The following is a 14,369-nucleotide window of genomic DNA, read 5'->3' as shown; positions in this document are numbered from 1 at the left end:
TGAGATCAGCGAAGTTGCCCTACGAATATTGCACCAGGGACGACCTCGGTCGAATCGCCTTTTGAGTTGATATACCTAGGTACCACTGTCAATCTTTGCACAAGGGAAGGAGTAGTCGACAAGTGTTTGAGGAATTCCATCGTCTTCAGACTCTACCTTTTCAAACGCTAAATAACATGCAGCACTAATAAATCAATCGAGCTCGCCAGGAAATCATAATGCACTTTCTATCTTCATGCTTTCGCCTGTGGCTTACTCTGAGTCCACTCGTCAATCAAGCCCTCGTAGTCCGGTGGTCCGTAAGGCTCCGTCAAATCAGCCCAGCCTTGTTTCCTGTTCGGATTCAAACCAAGATCTTTCACCATCATGTCGGTATATGGTATTGCATCGAAGACAAAATCAGGCAAGCTGGCACCATAACCACTAGGATATCTCCACTTGCCCCATTGAGTGTGGGTCATGATTTCTCTCGTGATCTCTTCATCGGAAGTGGGTAGTCGTGAGAGGCGACCATCAAGGAACGCAGAGATCCAGAGACCCTGTACGCTGGCACAGATAGCTGTTGAGACGGAGGAGACCATACCGGCGAAAGCGATATTGCGGTCGTTAATGCGTGCTGGAGGGACCATAAATCTGTAAAGGCGGAATGGATCATTCTTGGGCTTGAAGTTGAGAGGTGGCTGAGCTCGTAGTCTTGGGAATTGAGTGAGGATCTCTTCATCGTATTGGGTGACCAGCTTGGCTTGTTCTGTTGGAGTTTGTTTGAGACCAATGCCAGCTGTGCCGAAGTTGAGAAATTTGACGGATGGCTCCTTCTTCCAGCCAGTTGAGCAGACCAAGACATCGGCTTCGAGATCTGTGCCATCTGTGAGATGGACGGTATGATCAGTAAGGCGCTCGACGTCGGCATTGTGTATCCGGACCTCGCCTCGCTTGACCATGTCAAAGAAGTCACGATCGTAGTTGTGAATGCTGAGCCCAGAGCCAATCCAGAAGGCCGGCTGCCATGGCTTGAGCTTTTGCAGCTCAGGATGTGAGTCGTAGCCGTTTGCTGCCACCACTTCTCCACCAAGACCTGACCAAAATTTATCCACCAGGAATCGTCCGACAGCAGTGCCATGAAGGAATTTTCTTGGCCATTTCCAGCCATCCTCGCCTCCCCAAGGACATGGAGAGAACCACGTCATCCATCGCACATGAAGGAGCTTCTCTAATCTCTTGCCGCCCATGACGTACGGATATGAGATCCAGACCGGTCCGTTGCCAGAAGGTCTGATTACCATGTCAACCTCTACACCCTCGTTTGCATATGCGAACGCCACATCCATGGCAGACTTAGCACCGCCAACCACTACAGCCTTCTTTGCTGACTTGATCGTGTCACCTCGCCGGCAGAAGTCCTTGGCATGGAAGTATGGTGCATTGAATGTCTCTGCTCCAGGGTATTGTGGAAAATTGGGTTGCGAAGTCAGACCGGTAGAGACGATGACTTTCTTGCTGTACACAGTGCTCTGTTTCTCGCCCGCAGTAGTCTCAATCTTCCAGCCGCCATCTGGGGTAGGCTCTAAAGACTCGACTCTAGTGTTGAATCTCGTCCTGCTGAAAACACCAAACTTCTTCGCGAAGTCAGTCAGGTAGCGATGCAATACTCGTCCAGGAATGTGATCGTCGTGTGTGATGCCATAGTTCTCTGGCACCATCGGAAAGTCGGGATACTCGTAGCTACTATGCAGGTTATTCGACTTTAGTCCTGGGACGGAGCTCCAGAGTGGCAAAGCTCCGGAAATGGAATCTTCAGCGCCTCAATCAAATTTCATGAAATTTCAGTTACCCTTAGCAACTTTCGTGAACTCTTAGCAACTTTTAGCCAATTACGGGCATAGATGTCGCTATTACCCGATACTACTCTTTCGACGTAGGAAGCTATAAGAGCTACTAGAAGTTAATAAAGTTAGTAGTATTAATAAATACTAAAAGCGTATTCTATTGCTTTAGCATTTCTTTGCGTTCTATATCTAATATATACGCCCCTTATAGTAGTTTGTATAAGGGGCGTATATATTAGCCTACCGGATATCTCTATTACTTAGCCGACTCGGATACAAACCTTCTACTATATTCCTACGTAGGTTAATAATATATACTAAAGAATGTATGCGAGCGAGCCGAGTCTTAGGTGCAACAACTATGTCCCGCCGAAAGTATATTATTATCGCTATCCGCCGTACGCCTTAATCGATATCGACGCTATCGACGACGAATACTAGGACTAAGCTATATTAAAATATAAGAAGAGCTATATTAAAACATAAGAAGGGTATCGTAGTATAATTATTTAGAGTAGGAGCGCTAGCTTCGCTAACTCGTAATCTAAAGCTAGTCTATTTATCGATCGTCGAAGGCCTTTAGCGCGTTAGCGAGAAGGCTAAGCGCCGTCTTAGTCTTAAGATATCCCGAAATGTCCTTATATAGCTAGTTAATATAGCTAGTAGCACTAAGACGCCTACTATATCGAGCGCTTCGAGCGGTTGCATTCGAGTAGTATAAGGTTTTACGGGTCTATCCGATACTAAGACGACTAAGTCCCTCTACGACTTCTTCGCTAGAAAGTATAGCATCTACTTGCAGTTTTATAGCCTGCCTATCGTTTAGGCAAAGGATAACTATTGCTTGTCCTCTAATATATCTAAAAGGTTAGCTCCTAGTATACTAACTATTATTAACTTTTATTAACTTTTAGTAAGACCTAGCGATAGGACATCTACTATACGAAGCTACTATCCGAACTTTTATTAACTTTTATTAACTTCCGGCAATACCTAGCGACCGTAGAGGTTATTCGAACTTTTATTAACTTTCGGCAAGACCCGGCGATCGTAGATCTTATACAACTTTTATTAACTTTTAGTAGGACCTAGCGCTAGTAGATCTTACGCCTCCGATATTCGAACCTTTATTAATCTTCTATAAGACGTAGCGACCGTAGATATTATATAACTTTTATTAACTTTTGTCGACTTTTAGTAAGACCCGGCGACCGTAGATCTAGCTTAACTTTTATCGACATTTAGCAAGCCTAGCGATAGTAGATCTTATACTTATACCTTACAAACCCTATATTCGAACTTTTATTAACTTTTAGTAAGACCTAGCAACTGTAGATCTTATACGTTAAGAAGCCCTAATCCGAAGTTTTATTAACTTTTAGCAAACTTCTATAAGTTTTAATAACCGGCGATAGTAGGTATTATACGTCGAGAAGCCCCTATCCGGCAATTCTTATTAACTTTCGGTATTTATAACGCCGCTAGTTTAGAAGCATACTTCGTCTAACTGTAACCTTCTTAGCCGCAAGATGCACTATATTCTCGATAGCATATACCGCTAATCCGATAATATTAGCGGAAGCAGTAAACGTAGCTAAACACTCTATAGATATAAACATCTAGTAATTCGACGACTTTACCCGCTAAATAGGACTAACGATCGCTAACGACTATCGCCTACGACATAGCAGCTCGTATCGCTCTAATTAAGGCAAAACATAAGGATACTAGAGACTAAGCCGGTCTAATTGTTAAGAAGCTTATAGATTATATTAGCGTCGCCGCGACAACGGTTGTACTAGCATCTCGGAGCCTATAGGTTTAAGAAGCGCGGATATTACTTCCTGTATTTAAAGAGCTAAAAAGGATATTAGGCATAAAGATAAGACCTTAGCATAATAATAAGACTTTAGTAAAAGAAGATAACGAGAGTAGGACTCGAACCTTAAGACTTTAGTAAAAGAATATAGCCCCTCCGAGATTCGAACCTAGGTTACTCTAGTATAAAAGAGATATTCTCGATCGAGTATTACGTAAGTATATAGATTGTAACCGCTCTCGCGCCTATTAGCTCGGCTATTTCTACCTCCGACTATCGGTAGTCTATATAATTAGAGGCATTATAGCTACTAGATAGGCGGTCCTTAAGCAGCTACGCTCCGTTACTATACCGTAGAGCGTACTTAACTACTATACTAAAGGGCCTAATTAGATAACAGCAAGGCTATATAGTTCCTATATTAATATACTTAATCCGCGGCAATATCGACAAGTTAAACAAGTCCTATAGCCCTAAGGAGATTAAGGGATTAGGCTAAGGAACTTAGCCTAGGTAGCTTTAGCAATTACCTTAATCGCCTTATAGAACAGGCCGATATTAATTAGTAGTTATCTACGAGAAGTTGAACAATAAGCTTAAGTCTAAAACAACTAGCAAATCTTAGCGTAATAGACAGACGAGAAGTGTAACGATAAGAAGATTAATAATAACCTTAAGCCCGAGACAAGTAGCAAACCTTAGCGAAATAAGAAGGTTAATAATAACCTCAAGCCTAAGACAACTACTAAGTCTTAGCGTAATAGAGGTTACTCTTAGCGCGAAGTTAAACAACGAGGACTAAGACAACTAGCAAATCTTAGCGTAATAGATAGACGTTACTCTTAGAAGATATTAGAAAGTAGTAGATACGGATATTGTATTTCTTAGCGAAGTAGTCGTAGAGGGATATAGGCCTTGTACTGCTTAGCGTCCTAGTAGATAAAGCGCTCGATGTAATACTTATCCTCGTTCTGCTAGCTACGGTGCTTAGTAATAATACGGACTTTGCGGAACTTCTTAAGACTAAGACTATATTCGCCCTTCTCGCCTATCTTCTAGAGACCGGTCTAAGCCTAAGCAAAAACAAAAGCTTTTAAAACTACGAAGACTACTACCTAAAGCAGATAGAACTAGTAGAAGTCGATGCGTACGACGAGACGCGTAGGTACTAGAGGAGGTAGAGCAGGTACGAATAGTAGTAGTAGTAGCGGTAGTAGTGCTATAGGACCGGCCGGAGGTGCGATAGGAGGCGGCAAGGCAAGCGGCGCTAGACTAAACATACCCGGCGCGAATAGTCTAAGACCTTATAGATTTAGCAATAGTGCTATTTAAGGTAGCTGCTACGGTGCTGCTATACCCTATCTAGATCTATATTAGTAGCAGGAACGACGATTTAACTAGGCTAGAGAATAACTTACCTAGCCCCGAAGCGAGTAGCCCGCCGTAGGAGCTATGCTACTACTACTAGCATATCGGCCTCGTTGAGCTTTATAACGGCTATATTTCCTAGTTAGCGCGTACTTAAGATAGAGACGAGCCTACTAGGGCAACTTATAGAGTACTAGTACTATCTTTGTTACTTTCTATGCCGTTAGCGTAGTTCTTGTATTTAAGGTAATGCTATTATAGAAGAGAGCGAGAAAGCGTACGTAGTATCGATAAACTAAATAGAAGAGAAGCGTCTTAGGAAGCAGGCAATATATAAGCGTAAGAGTAAGGTAAGTTTAGTAGGTTTAGTTATTTAGGTAAGCTCGTATTGTTCTAAATGTTAATAGGAAACTTACAACCTAGCGTTCCTTCCTAGCAACGTCGTAGTACGCTCTAAGGCGTTAACGAATGCGGGAATACTATACTCTACTAAGATAAAGAGAATCGAGTCTATCGAGAAGGCATTTAAATCTTTAAACTAGGAGCTATTGAATTTATCAAACTAGGAGCTATTTAAGCTATTTAAACAACTAATGTTAAAGCTAGAAACCATTTAAATTAAACAGTAGGACTAATGCTAGAAATAATAGAATCTATATTAATACTCGATACTTAGCCCTTCTTGCAATCCTTCTTGCCTCCCGTAGATCCCGGCGATATTAGAGGAGGTGTCTGCCCTAGATAATGTCCCTAAGCTGCCTTGAAATTCTCTCGCGCTATACCTATAGCCTCTCGCTCGATCGCTACCTAAGCTAGCCCTTAAGATCTAGCACTCGTCGGCTAGACCTACTACTAGTTAACTTAACGCTACATTTCCTAGTCTATACGCTATACCCGCTCGGTAAATAAAGGCTGTTGCTGCAAATTAAGCGGCGCTAGCTTCTTCGAAGCCTTCTTGCTATCGTTCTAGGAGCTTATCGTAGCGACTAGGTTTAGTGCTATATAATTAAGCTCGGAAAGACGTTTAATCTAGATACTCGATGCTTAATGCTTAATGCTTGATGCTTAATGTTCGACGCTTAGTGTTTAGTGCTTAGTATAGAGCCTAGGTTATTAGTATATGCTTTCGTTGTCTCGTAGGGTGTCCTACTTAAGAGGGGATCGAGCCGTAATAAGTACTACTCTTCGACTGAAAGTTTGCTACCGTTGCCTACGAGAACGTAGCTATCTAGTAGCAAGCATAACCGACAAGTATAACTAAATAACTGCTATAGCAAGCAGTATATGCCGTATAATAGACGGTATAGCTATAGCTAATATACGGAAGATTACTACTCGGAATAAGGCAATTTCTAACGTAGGAGACATGCTAATACTAATCTAAGTCGCAATACTAGAGCCTATAGCTCAATTTAGGTCCTATACTAGTCGTTAGAAGTAGGGGATTATCCTTCGCGGCTTTACAACCCCCTATTCTAACGTATTAGGTTCTTACTCTAAGGTAGATATACAAAGGCCTAGCTATCGGCTACAACGCGGAACGCTTAGAGATACTAGCTTATCTAACCCTCTACCTTAATACTATTACCTATTAGTTACGTCTGTTTCGTGCCTACTATCTATCTAGGTCGAGTAGGTCGTTAGCTAGATCTCCTTGCTATCGGCTTGCTTTAAGTTAACGAGCAGTCGATAGTGCTAGCTATATTAGAGGGCCGTTTGCTCGCGCGTACTATATTAGGAACGCAGGCTCGTATTACGGCTACGGACTCACTCGATTAGCGCTATTTAGACTATTGTTATCGTGCTAATATCCGAACCCCGCTAGGTTTCGAGTTAGACTATTCGGAAACAGGGTGTCCGTATCGTATATTATTAATGCCCGCTAGCTATTTAAGCTAAAACCGCGATAACGCCTAAACATCGTAAAGGCAACTCGCGTTGTCTAATTCGGAAGGCCTTAGATGCCTGCCTCTCTAAGGTCGAAGCGATAGGTAGTGTATCTATTTCTATTCGGCCCTATTCGTACCTATACGACTAACTATACTATAGTCGCAGGGCCGCTATTGTTTGGTAGTTCGTACTACCTTGTAGCAAAATAGACCGCATCTAAGGAAGCTCTACCTACGCCGTTCCGGACTAGGCCGATGCTAATACCCTTCGAATATTAGTTTCCGTACGGAGACATCGACGACTATAGGCACTTACTATCCCCGAACTGCTACGAAGTAGACTATAATCCGCTTCGAAATGATTGAGTTAGGACTATAGGTCCCGGTTCTGCTATATATTGTTAGACATTTCGTCGGCGTTGCTCGAGTATTGTATACGGTTTAGTAATTAATAATTGTTGTTAGAGAAGGGAAGAAGGATTACTATCGACTAATTAAGGTTAGTTATTAAAGGAGTAAGGAAGGATTGCCGTTAACTGAAGTTGATATAAGTAGTAACTAGCTACTTACCGGAGCTCCTACCTTATCGCCTAGAAAGCGTACGTAGTTAATAGACGAAGTTACGTAGTATATAACGGTTTAAGTTATGCTAGTAGTAACATTTCCGCTATTATATATTGTCTCTAGAAGTAGGCGCTAGTTGCTACCTACTATCCGTATAGAAAAGCAGGTATCTAACGCTAGTACTAAGCCCTCGGTTGAACTTATCGACAATAATAACAACCTCCGGAATATAGCTATCTTCTCGATAACTCAAATATATATCTAAGCCGATCCGAATACTCTATTATAGCTTCTACCTACTTCGACGTCGACGGAGGTATAGTACGATATTAAGACTAGTAGGTATAGATCTAAGAAAGCTAAGAATCGATAGATACTAACTATACGCTTTAGGTCTCGTATATTAAAGTTAGTAAGGTCGTTTATACCGATAGATCGATAGCTCTACTCGCGATCGGTCGCAAGGAATAGCGTACGGACAAAACGAATAAGTAGCATACCGCTAAACTATAGACCTTTATCGTTATCGAATTCGATCGATACGATATTAAGCAGAGCGAGCTATAGTAGGACCTTCGCGGCCTCTAAGACTCGAACGTGTTTATTGTATACGAATAGAAGGACCTAAGCGGCATTATAAACCTGCCTCGTAGCCTAATCGAAAGCAAGAAGATTAGAACAGCTACATAGCGCAAGGAGGGTATAGGATCGCTAATGTATCCTAAATTCTATAGGATTCGCTAGTTTAAGAGATATAACGATCTTATATCTATATAACGGATCCGCAAATTAGAGGAAGACTATACTATTATCGGCTTTAGTAGCAGCGCGAAGCTAGCAACACATAGCTAGTGCCGCAATGCCTACGATAGCAAGCTATAGCCGACGTTAGTCCGTAAGCGTAGATTCGAGCCTATAATAGCGTAGCCGTAGTTCTAGCGAATATTCGGCTAGTAGAAGGAGAATACGAGCGAGGATCGACGTTAATTAAGTATATAGCCTTATTAATGTTATAAGGTGATTTCCTTCGAATAGTAGCGTATAAGGAGACTAATATAATACTAAGTCTACTGCTCTATATTTGCCGTTCCGTACGAGATCGCAATGCTATAGCTGCTATAGTAGTAATAATATGCCGCTAATATACTTTCTAACATTATCTACAAGCTCGTAGCTTAATCTTTATCGGATGCCGCTATTGCGCTACCTAATCTCTGCTAAGAGGTTTACGATTGAATGCGGTTAACTACCGAGCAACGTAGAAGTCTAGCTACCGAGCAAAGCAGGAGTTTAGCTATTAAGTACCGTAGAAGTCTAGCTATCGAGTAGAGCAGAAGTTAGGCATTAAACGCAGAAGTCGAGTATTACTACTTCCGGGGTTAATAAAAGTTGCTAAAAGTTCTCGATATCGTCGAGTAAACTCTATAATATACTGCCGCTAGGCTTGCTAAAAGTTGCTAAGTCTTAATAAAAGTTGCTAAATATTCTCGAGTCGCTATTTAGAACTAACAAGTTTAAAGCTCTAGTATATTGCCGGGTAGGGAAGATAGTCTACGAAGACAGTTGTTATCGAACGAGGCCTTACCGTAAAGGTAGGCTATTAATTGCTAGAAGCCTAGAGGCCTAGCGGATTATAATTCGATATTCATCTAGTTGCTAGAAGCTTACTATATTAGTCTGCCGGATTATAGTGCGGTATAGGTTGCTAGGAGGCGACCTTTGCGGTCGGTAGATTGAAATATAGTCTGTCTAATTATAATACGGTGCTTATTAAGACCCTTCTCGCCTAGCTTGCGGCCCTTCTCTTTATTAAGGCTAACGGTGAGACGCAGCTCGCGCGCTCGGTCTTAGTATATGTATATATATCCGCTTAGGCGCATTATGCTAATCCTATTGCAATAGCTTGTCTATACTAGACGTAATCTTTCCGCTAGCCCTTAGCAACTTTCGGCAACTTTTAGCAACTTTTATATACTCTAGGCACTTAGTAGAGTCGTTCTATTTAGCGCGCGTATATCGAGCGGCGTATACACTAAGTAGGTAAGAGGGTAAGCCCGGCTTCGCGGCGATGTAGTATATACTACATTCTTATAGCCTTTTGTCTCTTAGCAGCTTTAGGAGTATATATATAGGGGCCTAGGGAGGTATAGTAACTAGCGGGTACGGCTAGAGAATAGCTTAGCGTAGAGTACTTTCGTATATTGCCGTATCCTGCCTATAAAGGATTAGCGTATGCTTTATTTCGAGCGGCGGAAGATTGAAGTATATTCCGGGCTTCTGCAATGCTATTCCGGGTATTTTAGGCAACTACTAGGCACTTCGTATAGTAAATGCTAGGAAAAGTAGGGCCTTGCTATTGTTAATTAGCTGTCTATGTGAAGTTTCTGCATCTCTTAGGAACTTTTACTAACTTTCGGCTAATAAGAACGCGCGGATTGAAGTAGCCGGAGTAGACTAAGCATTAACCCTCCTAGTCCGCTTCTATAACAATAGGGCGAGCGAACGAGCTGTTACTTTACTTGCCCTATATTTCCCTAGCAGTAAGCTTTAGATACTATTGTTAGTTAGTTTTACGTTGCTCTTTAGTAGGATAATAGAACTTACTCCGCTCTTAGTCTTATAGGTGTATATCTTAGATGTCTCTCTCTCGTTTCCTTCCTTTCTTCTTCTTCTACTAGATATCGTATACACCCTCTTACTATCGCCTATAACGTTACCTTAAATACAAGAACTACGTTAATAGTACAGAAAGTAACAAAATACCGGGTCCTTTCTTTACTCCGGCCGCTCGCGGCTACCCTCTCTTCGGCGTAGATATATATATTGCTTACTAGCTTCGAAGGTATTAAGAGGCCGAGACAGTGCTAATAGGTATATAGGAGGATCGAGCTATAGTATACGCTGCTCGGCGCGTTCGTCGCGCTATCCGCCGCCGCCGCCTCGTCGCTGCTCGTCTATATATATAGCAGTAGCAGTATTAACAGAAGTATGCTAATCTTAGTCTTTAATATATTAGCAAGAGCGTATACTAATATATCTAAGCGGCCCTTTCTTTGCGACCCTTTAGGGCATAGCAACGTACGTATCTTTGTCTATCGATCTCCGAGAATAACACTAATATATATAATAGCTATTAGCCTCCGCTAGCGCTAGTACTAGCTCTAGCACCTGCTCCTACTCTAGTACCTGCTCCTACTCCTACTCTAGCTCTAGCTCTAGTTCTAGTTCTAGCTCTAGCTCTAGCTCTAGTACCCGCTTCTGCTCCTACTCTACTAGTTGCGCTATAAGACGGCAAGTAAGTGTCTTAAAGCTCTAGTCGTCGGTAGTATTAGCATGCTAACTATATTATAGCGACGACGACATTAACTTCGGCCCTATTAGCGACGAGTAAGTTATTACTTCGCACCGCTTACTATTATAGCAGATACTAACTATACTATAGTAACGACTACAATCCTACTACCGCTAGTAGCGACGATAACGAAGAGTAAGTAACTAATTCCTATTATACTATCGTAGAAGTGCAATTGCTAACTATGCTATAGCGAGAATGAACCCTTTACTAGCTCTGCTGCCGCTGCGTTTGCGCCGCCTCCTACTACCGCCGTTCCTTTCTTCGCTCCGCCGGCCGCCGTACCGATAATAGGCGGGCAGGTTAGCAATATGCCGCCTATCCCGGCCGGAGGTGCTATCGTACCTCGCCCTTAGCCTACTAGACCGCCGATTCTAGGCACGACGCCTAAGCCTGCTTAGGTAATAGGACATTAGTAGTCTCTAGGCACTATCGACCGTAAGTTGTATTAATCGAGCAAGCGATAGAACTAAGAGTTAATATATTTGTAGCCGCCTATACTAATCGCTTCCCGTAGCTATACTACGTTATCCGCATTATAGAGACGACGTTAGGCCGTCGCTTTGCTCGCCCGTACGATGCCTACCGTCGCGACGGCTTTAAATACTAGGGTTATTTAGAGGGCATTAAGGCCTTTATTAAGAAGCCTAGCCGTAGTTGTACTCGCTATCGTCTCCGCAAGGTATAGCATTCTAGTCTTGTCTTCTTATACTAATATTAAGACATAAAGCTAATATTGTTTTAGATCCCTTACTCTTACCGCGACGAAGAGCCTAGGCTCGAGCTTAAGAGCCTAGCTCTAAAGCTAGATAGTTTCGGCGATAGCTTCGGTAGCGGCTATAGTAGTAGCAAGGATAGTAGGATAGGTAGTAGTGCTTACGGTAGCCTCGCCGCCTGCTAATTCTTTTGCTTATTCGCGTAGTAAGACCTAAAATATAGTAGTAAGTCGCACGATGCTTACTAAAGGTGTTCGGTATTTAGCGTTTAGGCATAGCAGCTAGTCTGCTTCTTTGTTTGTTTCTTTGCTTTACTATTGCTGTTTGCTAGCCTTCGGGTATAATAGGCTATATTCTTTGCTTTGTTTTTATACTCTTAGCGGGTCTTCTGTTTAGCGTTTAGGTATAGCAGTTCTACTACTATAAATGAAGTCTCTTCTCGCTCTGCTAATCCTACTGCTATATTAATATTCTAGTGTCCTTGTTCCTTAACTTGCTAGCGTGCTAATAGGCACTCTATAGGTCTATAGTAGAAGTCCTTCTCAGATTGCTATAGTATACCGGTAGCGTCTTTATTTATAGATTAATAGAGGGAAACGAATAATAGAGGCACTATTAAATAGAGTCGATTAAGCTACTTTCCGCTAATATAAGCTAGCAAAAGTGCTTAATACGATAGCGACGGCTCCTAGTAATAGGGGGGGGGATCTTAACGGCTTCGTTATAACTGTTCTTAAGGGTTGGTACTAATAATATAGCCTAGCTCGGCGTTATTATCGACGTTTAACTTAGCGACCTCTATTATATTTGAGAGTACGCCGGGCTAAGTATAGCTCTTCCTATCGCCGTCGATGCTGCTATAGGATAGACTAGCTTATTAATAGGCGATACTAGACGGTTGCTACGTTAATTAATCGGTTAATCTGCTAAAGCTTTAACGAGCTATTAAGCAAAAGCACTATTAGATTTTAACTAGAAAGCGATAGTATGCACGAGATTTCTAGTAGAAGGTAGTAATAGTATTTAGATTCGATTAAAACCCGATAGCGAGCACTAGATTTCCGCTATAGACAGGCGGTAATAGTTAAATTTCAGTTTCTAATCTAGCGGCAGTGTTAAGTTTCGACTACAAACTGTCGGTAATGTCTGCGATTCTGCTTTCGAAATAGCTGTAATAATGCGATTCGGCATCCGAGCTAGCGGTATATATAAGATTCTGCTTCTAGGCTAGCGGTATATATAAGATTCTGCTTCTAGGCTAGCGGTATGTGTAAGATTCTGCTTCTAGGCTAGCGGTATGTATAAGATTCTGCTTCTAGGCTAGCGGTATATATAAGATTCTGCTTCTAGGCTAGCGGTAATGTCTAAGATTCGGCATTAGACCTAGCCGTAATCCTAATATTCTAACTCCGGACTAGCGGCAATGTCTGAGATTCTGCTTCTAGGCTAGCGGTATTGCTAGTATTCTGCTACAGTTTAGCTTTCGTCTCTACTAAAAAGTTGCAAATATTAATATTAGAACAATCGCTAGATATAGTCTTCTTAAGAGACATATACGCCCTTCGTATCCTCGTTAATATTCTCGCGGAGGCAAGGATCGCCTTAAATAGCGCTAAAGGTAGGTATAGCAACCTCGCTAAATTCTTCCTTCTCGGCAACTAGTATAGCTAGTATCTCTCGAATTTAGTATTTATAGAATTAGGCTCTTCGATGTATCTCGTTCGGCCGATACTAACTATATCGAGTATACCTACTTCCGCCGACAACCGAAGGAACAATACGCTACTACTTGCTATAGCGAGATATTGTATAACGACCGGCAGTTTAAATAAATAATATCTGCATTCTCGATAGCTATTTTAATATAAATATGCTATAACGACTGTATTCCGTACTACTACTTTTCTTCTATCGTACCGACAATTTCTAGAAATGTAGTTAGCTATTAGTCGTACTACCGGCGGAGGCATCGCCGCGACCTATAATAACGATTTGCTATACTAAAGATCAAACCGGACTACCTAATGTCGATAAATCGTTAATCTCGGAATTATTAGCTAGGTATAGCCTAGTCGCCGTAGCTAGTATGCTTTCCTATCTCGAGTATATCCGCTTCTTCGTAGCCCTTCTCGTAGTCCTTCTCGTAGTCCTTATGCTCGAAGATATACGCTATAAAGCGCTTAACGATATTGTATTCTTCGTCGTCTTCTAGTAAAGATATATGCTATAAAGCGCTTAATAGGCTTAGAATCGACGAAGTTAGCAAGTTATTAAGATGCAGCCTGTCTTTTAGCGGCATTGCTATATAGTGTCTATATAAGGACACTTTGCGACTACGGCGTCTAGACACACGATCTCGCCCTATACTAATTTCTAGCATCTTTTAGTATCTTTTAGTATCTTCTACTTAGTATCTCTCGGCGTCCCTTAGTCCGAGCAGTGCTATCTATTCGCGGCTTTTTAATGCTTCCGTATCGAGCTCGATTCGCGCGTTCGTATAAAAGTAACCTATAGTGCCTTGTTATTCGTCTTAAATATCGTAGTAGTATTACAATATCGCGTCTCCTCGCGTTTAGCGTATAACGTCGGTAGGCCGGAAGATAGTCGACCTCGGATATTCTAACGATTAGCTAAAAGTTGCTAAAAGTTGCTAAAAGTTCTAATCGGATATAAACTTCCGTTAGCGTATACGTACAAGGCTATAGAGGTTATTAGCATTAGCCGTAACATTCCTACCCGTAATCGTAGTAGATCTAGCACTCGAGTATATACTCGGCAATCTCGAGAACATTTAGCAATCTTTAGCAACTCGGCGATAGTAGATCTTATATTCGA

General features: G+C 41.9%; 1 protein-coding gene across 1 annotated transcript in view; it reads right to left on the bottom strand.

The window, feature by feature from the left end:
* Positions 1 to 124: 124 nt before the first annotated feature.
* Positions 125 to 14,369, bottom strand: part of MYCFIDRAFT_152800 (uncharacterized protein) — a gene marked incomplete at its 5' end in the record, with an annotated part of 34,894 nt that continues 20,649 nt past the window's right edge. Inside the window, one exon of the mRNA XM_007927006.1 lies at positions 125 to 1,777. Within this exon, the coding sequence (XP_007925197.1) occupies positions 234 to 1,777 (1,544 nt within the window). The 3' untranslated portion in view covers positions 125 to 233. The remainder of the gene's footprint in view (positions 1,778 to 14,369) is intronic.

Source organism: Pseudocercospora fijiensis, assembly GCF_000340215.1.
Source record: "Pseudocercospora fijiensis CIRAD86 unplaced genomic scaffold MYCFIscaffold_3, whole genome shotgun sequence".
Classification (NCBI taxonomy): domain Eukaryota; kingdom Fungi; phylum Ascomycota; class Dothideomycetes; order Mycosphaerellales; family Mycosphaerellaceae; genus Pseudocercospora; species Pseudocercospora fijiensis.
This window is presented reverse-complemented; position numbering and strand designations above follow the sequence as displayed.